A 24,983-nucleotide genomic window follows, 5' to 3' on the forward strand; every position below is an offset into this window, starting at 1 on the left:
TGTGATTCCTCACTGGTTCTTCACTGGTGGCCCCAGGATCAGATCCACTGGTGGGCTCTGGGTACCAATAACAACATTTACAGTAGTTTATGAAGAGAGCTTTTATTGAAGTCATTTTTATTACAACATGTCTAATGTAAAGAAATGCAACAATGCTAATGTAGAGACATTAACGTAACATGTACAACTATTGGTAAAGGGCCTACAACTGGAAGGTGGCGGAGGTTTGTAACATGGCATTGTAAATAAAGGTGTTATTAAATATGACAAACTGTTTAGTTATTATTTTTATGGCTTCCTGTGCAGCAGCACCTAAAATGAAAGGAGAACAGAATAAATTGATTAGGATCATAAACCTAACTAAAAGTACAAACCATTTGTTAAAGTAGTATTCCAGGATAGTACAACTCATATCAATAGTTGGTCGACGGGGTGCTGACATCCGACTCAGTAGATTGCTGCCCACATTACAGTGAGAACAGAATCAGAAACTGTTCTCTGGCTCTGTCCTCAGTTTGGCAGCCACTTCAGGGTACAGAAAGCTCAGTTTCTATTTAAAGAGGAACTATGAGCAGGTTAGACGAATCTATCCTGCTCATAGCTTCCTATTACGCACGAGGCACAAAGGAGGAAGGTGTGTCTCTTACCTTCCTCCTCGGCACTGTTCTCGTGCAGTTAGCAGTGTAATCCTTGGTCCAGAGCACTGCCCCATCCCCCACAGTGCCGAGCCGGCCAAGTCCTTCTAATGGTATTCATTGACTCTGCACTATGGGGACGAGGCAGTGGTCCTAACAGTGCTCCGGACAGAGGATTACACTGCTAACTGCACAGGAAAGTCACCAGGGAGGAAGGTAAGAGAAATAATTTCCTCCTTGGTGCCCCAAGCGCAATAGGGGGCTATCAGCAGGTTAGATTCTATCATATCAAATTCTATCTTTTTTTTTCTTTTTTTAATGTTTTTAATGAGTGTGTGTGTTTGTGTAGTACAGCTGTGTCTGTGAGTATGCAAGAGCACGAGAACTGTGTGCAGTTTAGCTAAGGTGTGTTAGTGTATATAATGTCCATACTGCTGAGCTACGCATGTGTGGACATACAGTATTGTCATTGAGAGTGTAAAAACAAAACCAGTGCTCAAAATAATAAAAGTACAATGCAAAAGTGGTACAGAACAGACATTAGAGAGCAAAGTGGGGGAACCACATGACAGAAGAAACATTAACCCTTCTAAGGAAAGAGCTAATTTTCGTTTTGCACTTTTTCCTCCTTGTGTTTGAAAGGCCATAGGGCTTGCACTTTTTCACCTATGGACCCATATGAGATATTATATTTTGGTTACTTTGCAATGACACTTAATTTTTCCATAAAATATACTGCAAAAACGGAAAAAAAAATATATTTGTGCTAGATTGGTGCTCGTTTACTGGACCTATTAGAGAGCCCGATAATCGGGCAATAAGGGCTGCATGGACATAGTTAGTGATGTCCATTCAGCGCTTGCACAAACACCTGATACCACACCTCCCCTCTCTCACATCTTCTCTCCTGTGCTCTGCGGCTTCCCGATCCCGGCGGCAGAAGCGTATAAAGCGGCCTGTCAGCTGACAATCACAAGACGGGCCTGCCACGGTCTGTGATTGGCTGAGCAGCCTGTCAGCTAAGGTATCAGGTGTCTGGGCAATTGTCAGCCATCGGCCGCACATTGCTATTACATGTAGCGATGCATGGTCGGTGCCCGACGAATTTTAGGTCCAAACCTAAACCAACAATCAGCTGATAATCGTTTCATCGGCTGATCATTATTTCTATTACATGTAGCGACAATTATGGCTCCGTGTAATAGGGCCGTTAGTGCCTGCAAAAAGCTGCTGTAATTTTTATTTGCATTGTATCCAAAGCAGGGTGCACCTTTGCATTTCATTTTGCATTCTTTGAAGGTGTTGTCTATTTTTGTTTTATGTATTCTATGATAATATTACCTCCTAAGAAGGAAGCAATGGTGTGAGGTTCAGCAGCTCCATATCGGCAGCTGGAAAAGAAAGAAATTGCACACAGTTAACATTGCACTACAAACAGTCATCAGTTTGTGACCTACTTCTTGCAAGACAGTTGTCCAGACCAATCTCATCACTTTTCAAGCACAAAAGAACCTGAATGTCTGCTTAGCCGGAGGGACTTGATCTATAGCTAAATTTAGCCAGTTCACTCCTACCGTCTGCTTTCAAGTTACTCTTCTGCTGAAACCACTACAGTGAAAAACAGTGTTTTTATGTGCTGGTCTGATATGGTCAAGAGTTTGACTTTCTGAAGGACAGAGTTACATCACATAGCTATTGTTGCAGACTTTCCATTCATTAAATGAGATGGATACTATCACTAACAATTTGGTACAATGCTGTTATGTAGCAAATGTAAATCTGTCATTGAATGGATAATGAATAATGAAACCATGATTAGGACTGTTCTTCTATTTAAATTTCCCATAAAGTTTCAGTGTAATAGCCTAGGGGTATCAATTCCCCTGTATGCTGACAAGTGATGAATGTAGAGATAGTACTGCATACCTGCCTTTCCCTGTAAATGAGATAGGTACATATGAATGCTACCTTTATGTCTCTCAGTAACATCTGTTCGTACATACAGTCTCCGAAATAATATAATAGATACTGCCTTACTCTATAAATTGCTGTAGGCACAAACAGTACTGCCTTCCTGGCTCTCCCCATAAATGATGTAGGTATAGCTAGTACTGCCCACGTTTCTTGCTGTACAAAATATAGGCAGACAGTGCTACCTCCCTGTGTCTCACTATAAAAGATTAAAGCATTCGGAAAGACCCTTTCAATTTCTTCACATTTTGTAGAAACAATGCAGTTTCATTGCAGTACCATAGTATTTTCACTGAAATTACAACATACTGTGACAGTACTGCAACTGTACTGCAATGAAACTGCAATGTGTGAACGCAACCTTGAGATGTTTCTACAGCTTGATTGGAGTCACCTGTGATAAATACAGCTGACTGGACATGACTTGGAAAGACACAGCCCTATGTATAATATCAGATCTCACAGCTGACAATGCATATAGGAGCAAAACCAAGACATGAGGAGTAAAGAACTGGCCGAACAGCTCAGAGATAGGACTGTGTGGAGAAAAAAAAAAAAAAAAAAAATCGCCTCTGCCGCACAGCCGCAATTCTGAAAGGAGTTTGGAACAGCTAGGACTCTTTCTCTCTACCTAGAGCTGGTTGCCTCACTACACTAAGTAATGAGGGAAGAAGGGCCTTGGTAAGAGAGGTGACATATGGCTAAAGGCCCTATTACACAAAACTATTATCATCCGACATGTATGATGGGTGCAACATCAGAAATATGAGCTACTTACAATTCCTGGATATAGTCATCCTTTACATTAAGTGATAGTCCGTATTCCTGGAGAAAACCATTTAGACAGGTCTTCAGTTTCCCAAAATCACTGTCTACCTGATAGTTATAAACACCTAAAAAAAGAAGTGGAAAACAAGATGAATCCTTGACCATTATATTTCATGAAGTTTCAGTAACAGACATTAGGGTATGCTAAGTGAATAGTGGAGATGACCAAGTGTAATATGTCTGATTTGCTTGTACATTTAGCAAGACTAAACTATGTGTAAAATGCATCTTCTGCAGCTCTGAAATTCTGTATTAGTTATATAGCAAAGAAAAGTGCCATTTGAATGTTTATAATATTCTCACCATCCCTTATCCTCCCTCTTCTTTTTAATTTTGTCCAAACTACTCCTTTAAATTAACCATTATACTCACATGGTTAGACGTCCCTATTAAAGTTAAATTACTATGGCAATCATAAGGAAAATATTTGTAAGCACACATTAAAGTAAATGGCCCAGATTTATGAAGGCTGAACCAGCAAAAAGTTGCCAGATTATAAAGGGATGGTATTCAGCTTGCTATGAAGGAGCCTGGATTTCCTTGCCCAGAATTTACTACAATGTACACCTGCATACGTTCCTTAAATAGGTATTTATAAAGGGGTTTTCTAGACCAGATGGACCCTTTAAAAATGTAGTCACAGCTGAACATTCCAGTAATTCCATTCCATTTTATAAAATGACATTTACCTGGATATCTTCCATGCTGTTTATGGAACCTGTCCACTGCTCTCAGCATCAAATAGAAGACAATTTCATTATCTGGATTCTCCATGAAGGAAACTGCAAGAAAACAGTTTTTCAGCATACAACAAATGACGTGATTTAAACAATTCCTCCCCAAAGTAATTATTTGATGATAATGTTTCCTTTAACCCCTCAGCACAAATTTACAAGCATAGGCTGGGTTCACACACAGTATATTTCAGTCAGTATTTGATAAGTATTTTGCAAACTTAACCAGAAGTGGATTGAAAACACAGATAGGCTATGTTCAAACAATGTTGAAATTGAGTGGATGGCCGCCATTTAATGGCAAATATTTGCGTTTTTTTTAAACAACGGCCGTTGTATTGAAATAATGGAAGTTATTTACCGTTATATGGCGGCCATCCACTCATTTTTCCCATTGTGTGAACAGAGCCTTTCTGTGTTTTCAATCCACTTCTGGTTGAGGTTGCAAAATACTGACTGAAATATACTGTGTGTGAACCCAGCCATATACTGTATGTCTGGAGGTCGCTGCATCTTGGCGCAACCCCACAAAAATGTATGTGAATGAGTTAAACTGTTGCTGTGTGAAATTGTACAGTGACAGTTTACCTCAAAGAGATCCAATAACTTTTTTTTGTTTTTTATTCCTTCATATTATTGCTACTTAGTTTTAATTTTGTTTCTTAATATAATTATTTTGTGGCCGCATTTTGTATTTATTTCTATTTTTCTTTATGGGCTCATGCCGGATCTTTTAAAAAAAGTTGAAGTGTACCTGGAAGTTCCCAGCAGGAGATCACTGTTTATTACTAACTGGCCCTATCACCCTGCCTAAGTCTACTTATAAAAATACAGACTGCCTTTGCAGTCTGTATCTGTCACTTCACCTAATCCTCCGTCCCTGGGTTGTAGAGTCTGGTGCTGCCATCTTGGTGACCTCACTGCGTACCAGCACTGGAACAATGTAACGTCACCAAGATGGAGGCGTCCAACAGTACAGCCCAGGGACAGAAGATTAGTAAAGTGTTAGATATAGACTGCAAAGGCAGTCTGTATCTTTATAAATAGTTTAGGCAGGCTCTCTTTAAAGTGACATCAGTCAGAGACCTATCACTACTTGCCTCAGCCGGGGCTGGCTGCAATGGGTCTGTTTAAGTCTATTCGCTGGGATGGTTAAAGAAAAGTATGCATCAGGCAATACTCCCGATATATACCTGCAACATGATGTTAACAGAGACTTTAAAAAACAGGCATTCTTCTAGAATTGACAAGACAAGTGGCACAGCTTACTTTATTTAAAGCACAGGTGTTGTTTTGAAGGAACTTGTAGCAGTCGGCACTTGCTGGTAAAAAAAATTTCATTTATTGATAATCTTGATAAAAAGTCATCACAAAAGTCCATATAAGTCCATGGAAATGCATACAGGACACACAGTCTGACATGTTTCTGGCCTTACCGGCCCTTAATCATAGATAGTGTGTATGAGGCCAAGCAGGGAATTTATGTGAGAAAGGGAACCTCCCCTCCCACTCCCACCTGCTGGCTAATTTATGCTTCACATAGATAAACACTGATACAAAACTAGTATAAAATACACATAAATACAAGTATTTAATAGTTTAGTAAAAGATCCATTCTATGATTTAAGCCATTTGGAAAAGATGTAGCTAGCATAAGTATCCAATACCCCTCCCGATTGAGTAATTTTTGTCTTCTATCTCCTCCACGGTCGGCGCCGGACACTCTTTCTATGCCAGTGATACTTAGTGCAGACACATCACCTGCATGAATGGAAGATATATGTTTTGAAACATTAGAGGCATTTCTGACATTATTGTGGGTTTCTCCATAAATATGTTCTCTTAATCTGTCTTTCATTTTTCATTTAGTACAGCCCACATATCCAATGTTACAAATCTGGCATTTAATAAAGTATACAATCCAGGTGGTGTTGCAGTTAATAAAAACATTTTTCTTCCATTCATGCAGGTGATGTGTCTGCACTAAGTATCACTGGCATAGAAAGAGTGTCCGGCCCCGACCGTGGAGGAGATAGAAGACAAAAATTACCCAATCAGGAGGGGTATTGGATACTTATGCTAGCTACATCTTTTCCAAATGGCTTAAATCATAGAATGGATCTTTAACTAAACTATTAAATACTTGTATTTATGTGTATTTTATACTAGTTTTGTATCAGTGTTTATCTATGTGAAGCATAAATTAGCCAGCAGGTGGGAGTGGGAGGGGAGGTTCCCTTTCTCACATAAATTCCCTGCTTGGCCTCATACACACTATCAATGATTAAGGGCCGGTAAGGCCAGAAACATGTGAGACTGTGTGTCCTGTATGCATTTCCATGGACTTTTATGGACTTTTGTGATGACTTTTTATCAAGATTATCAATAAATGAAATTTTTTTTACCAGCAAGTGCCGACTGCTACAAGTTCCTTCATTATCATTTACTCTGGATCCAAAGGTCCATTGGTCGTGCACTACCCAGGTGAGCCGGTTACCACTATCTGCTCCTACAGGTGTTGTTTTACAACGGTCATTGTCATTACAACCAACCTCTCTCCGTTTTATAGCCTAACATATTCGTAAATCACTCCATTTACCAAATCTGCTTCAAATCTGCAGATATGCATGTATCCTTACCACAGAAAAGCAGCTCTAAAGTCTTAGCCACTAGGTGTCTCCCTTCCCTGCAAGCAGCTGTCCACCACTTGCGTTAAGGGGTACAGGTATTAAATGTATTTATTTATCGTCAAAAACGAATTACTATATTAAACCTTCATTTCATACTTCTAATGTATCTTAATACTCCTGTAAGGCAACAAATATATTATTTCACCTGGTGGAAAGCAGGTCATAAACCTCCCTCAACTGCAGCAATGTCAAAAGACCTGCATCACCTGCCATCCAAAGACAGTGGGCAGTTGTTAACAGGTGAAACATAACACTATTATAAGTATGGAGTCGATCTTCGTCTTCTTACCAATGTCATCCTTTTTAGCAGTGTCCAGTCCATATTCCTCTGCTAAAGATCTGCACCGGACAACTCGAAGGAAAGCACAGTTTCTGCCTGGAAAAGAAGTAAACAAACATAAAACCTAACAGAATCACAACCTGATAATGTAATGTTAGTGATGCTGCACTGGCCAGTATAGTTAAAGCACAAATTTCATTTCCTGGTAAAAATGTCACTCTGAAATAGAAAGTTACAGCACCAACATATTCTGCAGCACTTTACAGCATGGAGAGAAATATAGAAGCATCATTACATTACAGAGTAGTAAACTACTGAATGATTCACTAGTGGGAGAGGGGACCCTATACACAAGAGGAATATTTACTGGTGACAGTGTCAGAAAGATGATAAAAACTTACAGAAAAGGCGGATATCTTTTTCTGATATGCTTTCTTGAGGCTATAAAGAAAATGTAATGTTATAACATGAAAAATAAAATTCTTTGTAGGAAATAAAACATCCAACAATTTTGGGGTCAAGAATACAAACATAAAATAACCACAAAGAGTGAACAAACACTGGATTACAGACTTACTCTACCAATGGACTGGAGGAGTTTGGAAACATAGTTTTCCACAGTAGCAGCATCATTTTTGGCTTTCTCTCGATACCTATAAAAAATAGCAAACCTAAAGTAACAGGCTAATTTTTCAGTGGTTTAATTTTACTGAAAAACACAAGGGCCCAGATCTACAAAAGCAGTCTAAGGCTGGGTTCGCACTGTGTTTTTGCAGTCCATTTAATGCATATTTTTTATGAAAAAAATGGATGCAAAAAGGATGCAATAGTGTGTTTTTCGTTTTTACCATACACAGAAACCACATTTTTGTTTACATTAAAACTAACCATTTAAAAACTGATACTTTAAACGGACTGCAAAAACAGTTTAAAATAAAAACACAGGCAATAACGTTATGCTCCAAATGCTTTTAATGATATTTATCAGGTGGTAGGCTTGTGCTTCTACACAGCTGCCAATATAAAGAAACAATGCTGCAGTGTAGGTTAAGGGTAAGGAAAGAGCTACATGATCACTGACAAACGTTTTTTTTTTTTCTTTTTTCATAAAGTTTCAGGAATGACTTTGTAGCATATAGCACATTAGAAAATAATTTCAAGAAACTCACACATTCTGTAGCTTAATGAACTTATCCGAGTCCGCAATCATATCTGGGATTGTTCCTCGCAGGGGCAGATTCCCTTTCCCTTCAGATGCTGTAAACTCCTTAACGGCTCGAGCCAAAATCCAAAAATCAGAAGACTGGGAATAAAGAGAAGGGGAAGGGGTCAAAATAAATCTGAAAGCTGATACTAAGGTCCTAAAAACATTGTGTTTTTTTATAAAATTAAAAACTTTTCTCGTTTTTCTTTTTTTTCATCATTAGCTGTTGTTCTTACTGGCACCATGTATGCATAGATCAGACCATTTGATCTATTTTATTACATTTTTTTGGGACGAAAAAAAAGTCAATTCTGGTATTTTTACATTAACACCATTGACTGTGCACTTTTGAGAACATTATTAATTGCTGAGTCAGGCAGGCACAGGTGGCCTTGCAGAGTCCTCAGGCTGCCCCAAAAAATCCTCGTGTTTGCAGGAAGCTGACCCGAACGACTGCACCACCAATGTCATGCCGGTAGGCCATTTATACACTGCCATCAATTTGGACAGCAGCATCTAAATGGTTAAATATCCAGCATGGCAACTGCTCTGTGATAGCTATAAGTGGTGGCCCCAGCCAGAAGTCACTGTGTATGGAGCCCCTCTCCATGCCACCTAACGGCCCCATGATAAAAATATATGGATAATTAAGAGGTCAAGGGAAGGTTTATGCTTTATGGGTGGTCAGAGGTAAGTAGTAAGCCTTCATTTACCTTTAGCGACAGAGTGGATCATCTTCAACAGGCAGCTTACAGCCCAGGCTTTCTCAGGCTCTCTCCTATACATAGCACAAACCCAGACCCTACATACCTATCAGGCTGTTATCAGATAGATTTCCCCCCTGACAACAGACAGTGAACAGCAGAATGCAGACATGAGACACCTAATGAACGGAAGTTGTAGATGAAGGGTAATTGAGGAAATGTTACTGAACACAAATTAAATGGGCTCTGTTGTTTTTGTCTCCTGAGGATAGGCCATCAATTATTTTTCCTGAAAAATTATTCTGTGTGTCAAAATATCAGACGATCTTGATTACTGGATGGTCATAGAAAAGCAAGTTGAACAAGTAGTAGATTCATAGACCTCATGGATTATCAATAGGATTAAAGGAATTTCACTGTATTACCGATTTGATTTTAAACCCTTGAGTTTCACCTGTTGAGTGAGGTTTGTGCACCTCTCGTCATCAAAAATCTCCTCAATGTTGCTGAGGACCTGAAGAAAACAAAGGCAAAATGTTATTTACTATTTAATAGGTATGTATATTTAGCCACCAACTTGGAACCGTGACGTAGTGGAAATGCAGATGGGCAGTGACCCATCTCCAAATTCCAGACTACTGCACTCTTTAAACACTTCAATATAGAAGTGGTTGTGCTTCTTTCAGAGGCGGGAAAACCTCTGAAAATAACTAATATACAGTGATTTCAAAGACCCCAATACCTGGTAACTTTCTTACAACATAAAACATCTAAGAGAACATGAATATTTACCTTTGTTGTGTTTAGTGCAGTATTCACATTCTTCACAGCTTCCTCAAAATTCTCCTCATCTTCAGGGACTCCATTCTCATTCTTTAGAATGCCTGTGGCAACAGATAATCAGGTTAGATCCAGGGACAGTCTATGAAAAAAATAATGTTAAAAGAAAATCTTACCTTGTCTGAGAAGCTCTCGGAAGGCTTCTTTTTCTTCGTAACTCTTTGGTATCTGTCCAGAGTTCTGCCAGAAAAATCAGGTGGTCAGAGGAACATGAAAATGCTTGAGAGATTGCAGAGACCCAACAAGAACCATACCTCTTTACGCCATTTCTCTAAGTACTTGGCCACCACAATAACCCATGGAGTGTGACTGTGGTCCTAAATGTGGAATAAAAAGCAGCAACATATAAATACATCTGTACAGAATAGCAAAAACAGATTTTGTGTTAACACTTTATTCTGAGCATTCTTTCCAGTTTTTGCTACTTTGCTAGGATCTCTAAAGGTGCCATTAATACTGGATAAAAGAGGATCTCCTAAAAATGACTCCCCTTACCTAAATACAAACCCACTGGCAATCATGCTATGGGTGGACATCCAGCAGTTGAAGCTTCGGAGATCAGTGACTGATGGACTATCCTGTTCATAGCCCTTCAGTTCATTTTACTTGGACAACCCCTTAAATAGGCATACCCAGTGACTAGTACATGCCATCGGTGGAAATCTATCCATAAGAATGTTAGAGAAAATTGAACTTAATTCCTGGATAGTTCAGTGGATTTATGGTTGGCTGAAGGATAGAAATCAGATGGTTGTTGTTAATTATGTATATTACGAGAAGAGACTGGTTACAAGAGGTGAGCCCTAGGGTCCAGTTGTTTTTAATATATTTGTAAGTGACATAGGAGAAGGTTTGGTAGGTAGTTTGTCTGTTTGCTGATGACACAAAAGTGTGCAATAGGGTTGATATTCACGGAGGTATCAGTGATATGAAAAATTATTTCGCTTTGTTAGATATTATGTTCCAAACAATGGAAACTGCAGTACAATGTTTCCAAATGTAAAATAATGAACATGGGGAGAAGGAATCCTCTGACCGAGTATCAAATTGACAGTTCTGTGTTGGCAAACACTTCAGAAGAAAAGGAGTTAGGAGTAGTGTTTTCTGACAGCCTCACAGGTGTCAAGGTGTCTGCTAGATCGCTGCTTCTTTACTGAGCAATTAAACAAGTCGACTATTAGGCAGCAAAGGCTGCACGGACATAGTTAGCGATGTCCGTGCAGCCCTTGCCTCTAGTGTAAAATAATAAAGTATTAACTTACCTTACCACGTTCTCTGGTGTCCTCAGAGGCCTTCCCCGGTGTCTGCAGCTCTGCCTTCTGTTCTGGTCTCTAAAGCGATAGGTCACGGTAGCTCAGTCAATCACTGGCCGCAGCCTGTCTCCGCCAATGATTGTCAGTCTGTCAGTTTAGAGAAAGGAACACAAGGCAGAGTTGCAGACACCGGGGAAGGCCTCAGAGGACACCGGAGAAGGCCCAAGGACACCAGGTAACGTGGTACGGTGAGTTAATACTTCATTATTTCATACTTTAATCATCAGCTGTCGGCAGTGCATCACTATTACATGTAGCGATGCGCGCCTGATGATTTTAGGTCTTACCCTAAAGAAACGATCAGTCGATGATCGTTTCATTGGCTAAGCGTTCTCTCTATTACACAGAGTGATAATCGTCTGAATTGTCCTGATTCAATCGATTATCGCTCCCTATAATACAGCCTTTTGTGTAGTAGTGTCTCTTGGTACTGATGGGAGACAGCGATTGGAAGATTGGACACTTTAAGTAGACTGAATTCAGTAAATAAATGTACCAAAGTACCTTTCTCTCCATACGGTCCAGGTCATATAACTGGAGATGTTCCCTGAGCTCAGTGAAGGGCTGATCCAGCCTCAGATCCTCTAAGGCATTATCAGGATGGGATTCTATAACTAGAAAAAAAAAATCAAAGAAATGGAATAAAGTGTTTTTCCTCCCTGGACTGTCCTCAGTGAAGTCCTAATAGTCTATTTAGCAGAACTAACCTGCTCTCCTATACACATCATGGGTTATAAGCACTGACTGCACCTGTTACAGACTACACAGAGTGGTTGTCATGTAGCTATCCACAGACCCAGAAAGTCAATCTGTAGATAACTGGGTGTCAGCAAATAATGGCAGCCAGCAAAACTACTAATAGGTGGAAATTCTCTTTAAAGTAGTTGTCCGGGGGAAGAGTAAAGATTATCTACCCTCCCACCCTTTGTCACCTTGCTAGGACGGTATACTTCCAAGGCAAGGATGTCAGGTACAATATGGGGAATCTCAAATTACCTTAAGTTTTTTTTTTAAATGCCTGGAGGTAGTGTAAAAATAATAAAAAGGATAGATTCCCCTACCCAGAGCCCTCATGTTAACAGTCCCAGGCCCCACTTGTCAACACTTCTTTTTGCTTCCCGATGATGCGTCATCCTACAGGAGCTTTTCTGCTGTGCCAGTAACTGGCCAAAGTGGTAACAAGTGGAGACCAGGAGCTGTTAGCGGGGTTCAAACTATCCTAAGGCTGGGTTCACACTACGTTTTTTTTTCATCTGTTCTTGAAAAAAAAAAAACCTGATACATTTGTGTGCATCCGTATTGATGCGTTCTTCCATTGACTTCCATAAAAAAATAAAAAAAATAAAAATCGATGTGTTTAGATCCATCTTTATAATGGTAATCAATGGAAAAACAAATCAGAATGAATGCACACAAATGCATCCATTTTAAATCCGTTTTTTTTGCAAAAATGTATGAAAAAAACGTTGTGTGAACCCAGCCTTAGCCATATATATATATATATATATATATATATATATATATATATATATATATATATATAAAATAAAATGTCATCCACAGTCAATGCCATTAATACAATATGTATGTACCACTAGATTCCTACCTATTTCACTTGATATAGGACTAAGTCCACATCTAAACAGGGTTCCAAATTGTGTTCTATTACTTTTGTATTTGTTTCTGAGGCATTTTCTTTTAGATTTAGCTATGTTTATATTAAAACTAACAATCAAATATTATTATATTATATAAAATCAAGAGTGCAATGAACACATAGAGCGTAATAATTTTTATTAATAAATTCCCTTATTTCCATCCCTTATTCGTGCTCTCCCACTATCATTACTAGTTGTTAAATATCAGAAAATGTGTACAAGCATGCTTGGCATGTTAGACAGCTACAAGCTCTTACCGGTATGTTCTTTTACTATAATCCTCATGTAACCAACAAAACCATATGACCGGCAAATCAAGAGAGGAATATTAGCGTTCCAGAGTGTTTCCGCCAAACGCAACAACGTGCTGGAACAGATTAAAGATCAGGTAGATTAGAAGCCGAATAGAAGTCATAGTGAAGGTGCAGCAAAGTGGGTGCCAGCAGCAGGAGGGCAGGCCTACCTCTCTGACAGCTGAGTGGCGATCACTAATGTGAATCTGCAGAAGAAGGATGGATCGTTGTCTAAAAGTTGGTCTGGATTCTAAAGAATTAGAAAAAGGAAAAAAAAAAAAAAGTTAAAGAAATAGTCCGCTGTTTTTGTTTTGTTCTTACTGTGGCCCGGGCAACATGTATACTCGCGTATACTCACCCAGGCTGAAAGCATTCCCGCGTTGTGGTGTTATTCCCATGCTGTGACGTCGTTCAGGTCCCACTTACGCCCTTCTCCTCTGATTTTCCCAAGGCTACATAAACCAGGACTCACTGGATTACTTGCATCTTTGTGAGTGCTATCATAGAGATGCATAGAAGACAGTGGCTTACGGCTCTTTAAAAACACTACCTTAGCCTTGGGACAGTCAGCGGTGGATTCACGTCCTGAATGGTGTCCGAGCACAAGAATAGAACAATGGTCTCCACTGCGGGAATGCAATCAGCCTGGGTGAGCATGCGTGCAAGTTTACTGCCAGGGTCACAATAAAAAAAAAATAAAAACTGGGGGCTGCTTGTTTAAAAGTGAATCATCAATATTCTACAGTAAAAATCTCTTTTCATCTATATAAAAAAAATAGAGAAAATGGTCTATAAAGGCTACTGATCTAGGGTGAGAAACAACTGCACAGAGCTCTATTACATTGCCCTTACAGTACTTACAACTATGTGGTCTACAAACCTCAGATACAAAATTGCCTGTGACATCTTCATTCAACTCTTGCAACAGTTCTGTGGAGGCCTGAGCTCGGCTCTGTTACAGAAAAAAAAAATTATCAGTTAAGAACGGAATAGTATAGGTTTGGCCATACAGATACAAAGAAATAAGACATCTATATATGCAGGAACTAAACACAATTCAAATGGTCACAAGAAAACATAATTTCTTCTACAATCAAGACACATGTCCATCAAAGGAGGGGGATGAATAAAAGAAATAGGTATGGATATGGGAGGAGGAGGACCACGCAGTCACCGGACTTGAGGTATATCCCGCACTATAGCATGTTACTAGTTTGGAAGCTGGTTAGGCATTGTCGCTATTACTGTGTATATGTGTAATCACTGCAGTCGACCCATACATCAGAGATTTCATATACAGTATCTCTACAGCACTGTGCACTTTAATATATACCATCATTGCTGCTATACATGTTGATTGGACACTAGATCCTATAGCACTGTGCACTTTATAAATTTTTCCCTTGTTTGGGCGCCTGACTAATTTTACTACGCTTCCCCTCACTGCTCAATTATGTCCTGGTGATCTCTGTGGCCCACCTATGTCATCTGTACAAATCTGTCTATATCATGATTTTGGAATTTTAAATATGTATTTTTCTGAACTTCACATGAATTATCAATAAAGTGTATATTGTTTATCATATCTTGTTGTGAGCTATCAGTCTTGTAGGAATTTTTAGATTAATGCATATGTAGAAATATAGAATTTATGTTATTTAGCTCTAAGAACTTGTCTCCTTTCCCTGTAATATGCAGTCAACTCTCTGTTGTTAGGGGAAATCTGTCTGTAGCTACAGCCCCAGGAAGACAGAACTCAGGAAAAGGGGGCGGGACATGCCATGTGCAATATGCCATAGCATAGCAGGTAACAGAGCAGTCAGAATATAGAGGTGGACACAGAAGAGACCGGGAGAGGGGGGAGATAAGAGAAATTGATAAAAGTAGTAATGGATGGACCGAGCCAAGTTATAAACCAGTGCTGACCTCCAAAAAAAGATAGATCCAGACTGTTTGGTCTATTAAAGTGAATGATCCCTTTTACAGATACTGTTTGCCAGTACCCTGACATATACCTTGGACATTGCCCTAAAATGTGACATGACGAGAGGCTCAATACAGACGGAGGGATGTGCAGTGTGAAAGCTAAAAGAAATCAAGCTGAATTTTTCACATAGGTATAAAGAATAATTTAAATGGGATATCATTCTTCAAAGGAGGGATGGATTTGGGAGGCTATTATGACTCAAATTAATCTTAGATTTTGCCTTACCTTTCCAATACTACCTTTGTGAAGGAAAAAGCTAAAAAAGAAAAAGAAATAATTTATGCTTTTCTAGGAGGCTCAAGGCCCTAACTTATTACAGACCTCAAGTTCACACTACAGCAGCTCTATGTACAGGATAATTAATTAATAAGGATCTGTTCTCTTGACAAACCTTGTTTGTTTTAGAATATTATCAGAATTGGCCCACTACTACCCCCAGCCATCTGCTATAAAGTGTAGTACAGAAGGTCTTTAGAACTCCAAAGGGCTGCTAGAGAATAAATAAGCATTATACAGGTTCTGTGGACTGTGTGTAATACAGTGTAATACTAGGTGTTTTGTTTTTTTTCATACATTTTTACAAAAATGCATCAGTTTTTTTAATGTACACAAAAATTAGGTCAGCTAAGTTTGTGTATGGCATGGGTCTCCAAACTGCGTCCCTCCAGCTGTTTCAAGACCACAATTCCCATCATGTCCGAACAGCTTAAGCTTTGGATTTGGCTGTCCAGGCATGATGGGAAATGTAGTATTGCAACAGCTGGAGGGCCGCAGTTTGGAGACCCATGGTGTATGTTTAAAAAAATGTATGCATCTTGATCCTTTTTTTATAATGGAAGTCAATGGAAAAACTATCAAAACGGATGCACAAAAATGAATTCATTTTTTGCAAAAAAGTATGAAAAATGTAGTGTGAACCTAGCCTGACAAATAAGAGTCTCGAATGGGTGCCCAGAAAGTAAACCCTTGGTCATAACCTCAGCCTGCATATAGTGGGGTATTGACTAGGACTTTAGGGGGTTGCCATCACCTAGAAGCACTGTGGAGTTAGGACCTGCTCCAGATGCCCACTATTAGAGCAGTATTACACAGCCCGATGACTTGATGTAAACTAGCATTGATCTGCTAGATTGGCACTCACTTACTGAGCCCATATATGACTCCATAATCGCACAGCAAGAGCAATCTTTAGCAATGTCTGTGCAGCCGTTGCCTATTAAGTGTAAAATAATAAACTGATACATACCTCTCCACGCTCCCTGATGTCCTGCCCACTCCCTGCAGTGTCTTAAGTGACAGGCTGCTCAGCCAATCACCGGGATAGTGCCATGGCAAGTGATTGGCTGAGCGGCATGTTACTTCAGACACTGCGGGAAGGGGGCTGAAGCCAGCAGGACATCAGGGAGCATGGAGAGGTATGTGTGTCTTTATTATTATTTTACACAGTCATCAGCCGTCGGCCATGCATCAGTATTACACGTACAGATTTTAGATCAAGACCAAAAGACACAATCAGCCAATGATTGTTGTCTTTATCGGCCTGATTCGGCAGATTATCGCTCTGCATAATAGGGCCCTTGCAGAGATCTATCAATGTGCCAGATTGTTTTCAAGAGGAGGTAAATGTAATCTGCAGAACTTTACTAATATCAGGACATATTTTTACCCATCAGATATAAGCAATGTATATTAGAGTATTTCTAACAGAATTTTAGATGTTATATAAAATAAAGCTGGTTGTTTTCAAGAACTTACTTGTTACCAACATCCTCTCCACTGACCACATTACCATCCACAATGGTGAAGGAGCCAATACCTGCAAAGCATATGATGTGAAGTCAAGGTCTAACAACCATAGGTTTAATGGAACCTTTTTAATATTGAATGGAGTTGGCCACTTTATAGTTACGTTATTCCATGTGCACTGCACACCTATCCTGCTCTGTATGCTGAACAGCGATTCTATCCAGAAGATGACCAAGCATGGAGGAGCCTTTGACCATGCTTCTCCTTCAGCATCCTCTACTGAGCCCATATATGCCAATGGAGGAGGCCAAGGGAGGGGCTTGGTCAGAGGCTCCTCCATGCTTGGCCATCTTATAAACAGAGGGGAGTCTAATATCAGCGTTGCGAGCCATACAGGGAATGGTCAGTAACTGCAACTTGTGATAGACCAAAAAGAAAACTTTTACTACAAATTTTAAGGGGCCTGTCATCTGTTTGAACTTCAATTTGAACTGCATTACACCTAAGCAAAGTAAATGTTGTACTGCAATGTTGTACCCAAATGTGGATGCAATCACAACCTGACAGTCACCAAAAAAAAAAAAGCAAAAAAAAACCACACAGTGTGGCACAGCAATTTCTGTTTGTGTGACCCCAATCAAAGCCATTGTGTAGTATCTGCATAAATCTCAAAAGGATCTTCTGTGACTCTCAAATGGCAGTCATGGCTACTTTGGGTCACACAATGCAACCCCATTTGCTCTGCTTAGCTATGAGAAAGTAGAATCTACATAGAGCTACACAACGATCTTTGGTCACACGGCCAAACCTGCTGTGTAGCCTTAACCGTATGGATTATTCTTGCTTCTATAGAGCTAGGTTCTGAAGATACCAATACTGTATATCATATAAAACACAGGTCACGTTACGTTCCTCTCCGCACTGAAGACCATAGCTCTTTACCCACCTGGCAACACTAAGTTCTTTAGGATCTCTGTGCCAGTGGCTGTGGCATTTATCAGGCAAACATGTGCTGATTCCAGAGCTTCCTGCCCGTGATCGCCCCATAACCTACAAAAAACAGACAGATCAGTGCTTTGCTTTACATGGGTAAATTCCCATTTGAAAGTGGAATACAATAGTAATAGTGGCCATACCTCCCAAGTGTCCCTCTTTTGCAGGGACAGTCCCTACTTTTGACCCACATCCCTCTGTCCCTCTTTGCCCCTTACATGTCCCTCTTTTTAACCTAGGAATTATATTTGCATTAATAAACTTTCTAGGTTGCTCTAGAAAATGTCTGGTTTCTTACTGTTTAATAGACCCAAACTTGCATAGCATTGCATCATGTGGTGCAAATTTGATCATTGTTATATTCAGATGAATCATGTGACATTTTGGCCCCTTTCACGCATCATTTCACACATGCAGTTGATATGGCCCCATACACATACGAATCTGTTTTGAGGACATGATCTGTGCCGCAAAAAAATAATTAAGTCATTATGGGTCCGTGTCACCCATGTGACAATGGGTCCTTGCAAATGCGGGCAGTTACTGAAATACATCTGTAATGCTGTCTGCGGTCCCTCTTTAGCCATCCAAAAAGTTGGGAGGTATGATAGTGGCTGTTATAATCATAATGGGGCAGATTTATCAAAGGGTAAACAGATGTAACATATAATGAGAACTATGGAGCCACCTCTCAGCAGTCATATGGATACGGCTCACCTGGACACTTGCGTGGAGACCTCAGTGCTCAGCATGTGAAAGAGTCAGAGTCCATCAGATCAACAAAAAGATGATACAATGTGGCACTCGCTTCAGTTTATTCAGCCATATACATTACAGTGATGCACAATAAAAGAAAGGCCTTTCTTTATATGGCTGAATAAACTGAAGTGGAACTGAAGCGAGTGCCACATTGTATCATATTTTTCTTGATACACAGATGTAAGCTGCCTACAGCAACCAATCACAGCTCAGCTTTCAGTTTACCATGGCTGAAAGCTGAGCTGTGATTGGGTGCTGTGGGCAGCTTACATCTGTGTATATTTTATAAACTTTTATAAATCTCCCCAATCAGTCAATATAGAACAGTAGCACGTAAGAGGAGTAAGTGGCAGAATATAGGCTGGTAACTAACATCATACCTCTTAACTTTTAATGAAAGGAAAAGGGGATACCCTAGAGGAAGAGTCTTTTGGTTAGCCATGCCACTAACCATGCCCATTGTCTGCACAGTATATTACAGGACGGGTCCTGGTATATAAGAGCAGTATATTACAGGTGTCTAAATCCCATACCGTACAGGGACCTCGCTGGGTGCGCACACACAGCTCTCCAGGCAAGCCCCGCCCCGGCGGATTTCATTGGCTGCTCCACTCCGGGCTTCCTAGCAGTCAAAATCAGACCCTGACGGACCCCAACCTTAATCCGAACGCTTAGTATTAGAGTTGGGGGGCGGATTAGGGTTACGTCCCACCGATGTGTCATCTTCTAACCCTGCATACAGCCCCAACCTTAACCCTAACCCTCCTGATTAGCACCAACCCCGAGGGTTAGGGTTGTCTTGTGGGCAGGGGATAGTTAAGTAGTTTAGTAGAAAGCCATATCCAACCCTTAACTCTAAAACTAAACATTCGGATTAGGGTCAGGGGTCTGGCAGGGTCCGATTTTGGCTGCTAGGAAGCCCGGAGTGGAGCAGCCAGTGAAATCCGTCTGGGACAGGGCTTGCCTGGAGAGCTGTGTGCACGAACCCAGCAAGGTCCCTCTACAGTATGGGATTTAGTCACAACCCTCCCAGGGGGGGCAGATATTCCCTGGTGCACCACTTCTCCCAGGAGGGGCAGATATTCCCTGGTGCACCACTTCTCCCAGGAGGGGCAGATATTCCCTGGTGCACCACTTCTCCCAGGAGGGGCAGATATTCCCTGGTGCACCACTTCTCCCAGGAGGGGCAGATATTCCCTGGTGCACAACTTCTCCCAGGAGGGGCAGATATTCCCTGGTGCACCACTTCTCCCAGGAGGGGCAGATATTCCCTGGTGCACCACTTCTCCCAGGAGGGGCAGATATTCCCTGGTGCACCACTTCTCTCAGGGGGGCAGATATTCCCTGGTGCACCACTTCTCCCAGGAGGGGCAGATATTCCCTGGTGCACAACTTCTCCCAGGAGGGGCAGATATTCCCTGGTGCACCACTTCTCTCAGGGGGGCAGATATTCCCTGGTGCACCACTTCTCCCAGGAGGGGCAGATATTCCCTAGTGCACCACTTCTCCCAGGAGGGGTAGATCTCTCCTATTGCCCCACTTCTCCCAGGAGGGGCAGATATTCCCAGGTGCACCACTTCTCCCAGGAGGGGCAGATATTCCCAGGTACACCACTTCTCCCAGGAGGGGCAGATATTCCCTGGTGCACCACTTCTCCCAGGAGAGGCAGATATTCCCTGGTGCACCACTTCTCCCAGGAGGGGCAGATATTTCCTCTTGCACCACTTCTCCCAGGAGGGGCAGATATTCCCTAGTGCACCACTTCTCCCAGGAGTGGTAGATCTCTCCTATTGCCCCACTTCTCCCAGGAGGGATAGATATTCCCTGGTGCACCACTTCTCCCAGGAGGGGCAGATATTCCCTAGGGCACCACTTCTCTCAGGAGGGGTAGATCTCTCCTATTGCCCCACTTCTCCCAGGAGGGATAGATATTCCCTGGTGCACCACTTCTCCCAGGAGGGGCAGATATTCCCTAGTGCACCACTTCTCCCAGGAGGGGCAGATATTCCCTAGTGCCCCACTTCTCCCAGGAGGGATAGATATTCCCTGGTGCACCACTTCTCCCAGGAGGGGCAGATATTCCCTAGTGCACCACTTCTCCCAGGAGGGGCAGATATTCCCTAGTGCACCACTTCTCCCAGGAGGGGTATATCTCTCCTATTGCCCCACTTCTCCCAGGAGGGATAGATATTCCCTGGTGCACCACTTCTCCCAGGAGGGGCAGATATTCCCTGGTGCACCACTTCTCCCAGGAGGGGCAGATATTCCCTCTTGCACCACTTCTCCCAGGAGGGGCAGATCTCTCCTATTGCCCCACTTCTCTCAGGAGGGGCAGATATTCCCTGGTGCACCACTTCTCCCAGGAGGGGCAGATATTCCCAGGTGCACCACTTCTCCCAGGAGGGGCAGATATTCCCAGGTGCACCACTTCTCCCAGGAGGGGCAGATATTCCCAGGTGCACCAATTCTCCCAGGAGGGGCAGATATTCCCTGGTGCACCACTTCTCCCAGGAGGATAGATCTCTCCTATTGCACCACTTCTCTCAGGAGGGGCAGATATTCCCTGGTGCACCACTTCTCCCGGAAGGGGTAGATCTCTCCTATTGCCCCACTTCTCCCAGGAGGGGCAGATATTCCCTGGTGCACCACTTCTCCCAGGAGGGGTAGATCTCTCCTATTGCCCCACTTCTCCCAGGGGGGGGGGCAGATATTCCCAGGTGCACCACTTCTCCCAGGAGGGGCAGATATTCCCAGGTGCACCACTTCTCCCAGGAGGGGCAGATATTCCCAGGTGCACCACTTCTCCCAGGAGGGGCAGATATTCCCAGGTGCACCAATTCTCCCAGGAGGGGCAGATATTCCCTGGTGCACCACTTCTCCCAAGAGGGGCAGATATTTCCTCTTGCACTACTTCTCCCAGGAGGGGCAGATATTCCCTGGTGCACCACTTCTCCCAGGGGGGCAGATATTCCCTGGTGCACCACTTCTCCCAGGAGGGGTAGATCTCTCCTATTGCCCCACTTCTCCCAGGAGGGGCAGATATTCCCTAGTGCACCACTTCTCCCAGGAGGGTAGATCTCTCCTATTGCACCACTTCTCTCAGGAGGGGCAGATATTCCCTGGTGCACCACTTCTCCCGGAAGGGGTAGATCTCTCCTATTGCCCCACTTCTCCCAGGAGGGATAGATATTCCCTGGTGCACCACTTCTCCCAGGAGGGGCAGATATTCCCTGGTGCACCACTTCTCCCAGGAGGGGCAGATATTCCCTGGTGCACCACTTCTCCCAGGGGGGCAGATATTCCCTGGTGCACCACTTCTCCCAGGAGGGGTAGATCTCTCCTATTGCCCCACTTCTCCCAGGAGGGGCAGATATTCCCTAGTGCACCACTTCTCCCAGGAGGGTAGATCTCTCCTATTGCACCACTTCTCTCAGGAGGGGCAGATATTCCCTGGTGCACCACTTCTCCCGGAAGGGGTAGATCTCTCCTATTGCCCCACTTCTCCCAGGAGGGATAGATATTCCCTGGTGCACCACTTCTCCCAGGAGGGGCAGATATTCCCTGGTGCACCACTTCTCCCAGGAGGGGCAGATATTCCCTGGTGCACCACTTCTCCCAGGGGGGCAGATATTCCCTGGTGCACCACTTCTCCCAGGAGGGGTAGATCTCTCCTATTGCCCCACTTCTCCCAGGAGGGGCAGATATTCCCTAGTGCACCACTTCTCCCAGGAGGGTAGATCTCTCCTATTGCACCACTTCTCTCAGGAGGGGCAGATATTCCCTGGTGCACCACTTCTCCCGGAAGGGGTAGATCTCTCCTATTGCCCCACTTCTCCCAGGAGGGATAGATATTCCCTGGTGCACCACTTCTCCCAGGAGGGGCAGATATTCCCTGGTGCACCACTTCTCCCAGGAGGGGCAGATATTCCCTCTTGCCCCACTTCTCCTGGGAGGGGTAGATCTCTCCTATTGCCCCACTTCTCCCAGGAGGGGTAGATCTCTCCTATTGCCCCACTTCTCCCAGGAGGGGTAGATCTCTCCTATTGCCCCACTTCTCCCAGGAGGGGTAGATCTCTCCTATTGCCCCACTTCTCCCAGGAGGGGTAGATCTCTCCTATTGCCCCACTTCTCCCAGGAGGGGTAGATCTCTCCTATTGCCCCACATCTCCTAGGAGGAGCAGATATCTCCTATTGCCCCACTTCTCCCAGGAGGGGTAGATCTCTCCTACTGCCCCACATCTCCTAGGAGGGGCAGATATCTCCTATTGCCCCACTTCTCCCAGGAGGGGTAGATCTCTCCTATTGCCCCACATCTCCTAGGAGGGGCAGATATCTCCTATTGCCCCACTTCTCCCAGGAGGGGTAGATCTCTCCTATTGCCCCACATCTCCTAGAAGGGGCAGATATCTCCTATTGCCCCACTTCTCCCAGGAGGGGTAGATCTCTCCTAATGCCCCACTTCTCCCAGGAGGGAGAGGAATGAGGGGAGACACAGGGCTGGGAGCAGGAGACATGACAGGAGGACCGAGGAGCCTTCTTATCAGTCACATGACGCCGGTTTCCTGACGTTTTGCCCTGTTGTGCCCTGTGAGTGAGGCTGGGCATACAGGCCGGGAATGCAGCAGGTATGGGGCAGAGCAGGTAGCGCCCAGCCCGGGGCCGTACTCAGTACAGTGGCGGGGCACACATCCCGGTACAGTGCATGGATGAGGGGCGGTACCGCTGCATCCGGGAGGCAGGTTCCTGGCACAGCTTCCTATCTATGCACACTACCGCACTCGTACACACATAGAGCAGTGCACAGCACAGCCCAGGTCTGTACACAGCCTCCAGGTGGATCATCCTAACCATGCGACACCTCCAGGAGCCTTACCTGAGCTGCCGGTCATACTTCTGTTCCTTCACCACTGCTCCCTGCGCCATGATTTCCCCCGGAAGAAAAAACATCCAGCCTATCCCGCTGTCAGCCAGCAGATGGCGCACGCACACACATTATCTGATCGAATGTCCTGAGGACGACGATAGCCGGCAGAGGGAGCTTAGACGTAAAGTTCAGACAGAGTATGCTGACTGTCGGCCAGTAGATGGCGTATTGAGCAGATATTACCTACTGTCGGCCAGTAGATGGCGTAATGAGCAGATATTACCTACTGTCGGCCAGTAGATGGCGTATTGAGCAGATATTACCTACTGTCGGCCAGTAGATGGCGTAATGAGCAGATATTACCTACTGTCGGCCAGTAGATGGCGTAATGAGCAGATATTACCTATTGTCGGCCAGTAGATGGCGTGCTGAGCCCGAAATCTACTCTCGCTTGGTACGGCACAGGTCACATTCATGAGCCGTCAGTGTGTGTCACCCTGGAGGCGGGAGCTGGTGTCTTACGGCCAGTTTCTCATTCTCGGGATCCTTCTTTGTTATTTTGTATCCCTTTTTCATACAGAAAACATATATTGTAATTTACATCGGAATCAGGTGCCCTGAGAGTGTAAAAGCTGGCACCAAAGAGGGCAGATGGGCATTATTTGCCTTTTACAATAAGGAACTGCTGTTTTCAAAGGGTTTGGGCCGCACTGATGGTACACTGCCACCACACAGGGAGGGATGCCCCCCTCAATAACACTGCCACCACACAGGGAGGGATGCCCCCCCTCAATAACACACTGCCACCACACAGGGAGGGATGCCCCCCTCAATAACACACTGGCACCACACAGGGAGGGATGCCCCCCTCAATAACACACTGCCACCACACAGGGAGGGATGCCCCCCTCAATAACACTGCCACCACACAGGGAGGGATGACCCCCTCAATAGCACACTGCCACCACACAGGGAGGGATGCCCCCCTCAATAACACTGCCACCACACAGGGAGGGATGCCCCCCCTCAATAACACACTGCCACCACACAGGGAGGGATGCCCCCCTCAATAACACTGCCACCACACAGGGAGGGATGCCCCCCTCAATAACACACTGCCACCACACAGGGAGGGACGCCCCCCTCAATAACACTGCCACCACACAGGGAGGGATGACCCCCTCAATAGCACACTGCCACCACACAGGGAGGGATGCCCCCCTCAATAACACACTGCCACCACATAGGGAGGGATACCCCGCCTCAATAACACACTGCCACCACACAGGGAGGGATGCCCCCCCTCAATAACACACTGCCACCACACAGGGAGGGATGACCCCCTCAATAGCACACTGCCACCACACAGGGATGGATGCCCCCCTCAATAGCACACTGCCACCACACAGGGAGGGATGCCCCCCTCAATAGCACACTGCCACCACACAGGGAGGGATGCCCCCCTCAATAACACACTGCCACCA

At 43.7% G+C, this 24,983-nt stretch overlaps 1 protein-coding gene across 1 annotated transcript; it reads right to left on the reverse strand.

Annotated features, from left to right (window-relative positions):
* Window positions 1-83: 83 nt before the first annotated feature.
* NAE1 (NEDD8 activating enzyme E1 subunit 1) lies at window positions 84-23,704 on the reverse strand. The gene is made up of 20 exons (XM_069966039.1): window positions 23,509-23,704; window positions 17,830-17,933; window positions 16,893-16,953; window positions 15,363-15,393; window positions 14,031-14,102; window positions 13,321-13,400; window positions 13,115-13,224; window positions 11,704-11,813; window positions 10,141-10,203; window positions 10,003-10,066; window positions 9,839-9,930; window positions 9,501-9,560; window positions 8,308-8,441; window positions 7,716-7,791; window positions 7,540-7,579; window positions 7,148-7,234; window positions 4,124-4,216; window positions 3,385-3,499; window positions 1,977-2,026; window positions 84-312 (listed from the first exon to the last, which is right to left on the reverse strand). Exons 1-20 carry the CDS (start codon window positions 23,580-23,582, stop codon window positions 203-205), a joined length of 1,626 nt encoding a protein of 541 aa, XP_069822140.1. The 5' UTR covers window positions 23,583-23,704; the 3' UTR covers window positions 84-202.
* Between the last annotated feature and the right edge of the window lie 1,279 nt (window positions 23,705-24,983).

Source organism: Dendropsophus ebraccatus, chromosome 4 (genome assembly GCF_027789765.1).
Source record: "Dendropsophus ebraccatus isolate aDenEbr1 chromosome 4, aDenEbr1.pat, whole genome shotgun sequence".
In the NCBI taxonomy this organism is placed as follows: Eukaryota; Metazoa; Chordata; class Amphibia; order Anura; family Hylidae; genus Dendropsophus; species Dendropsophus ebraccatus.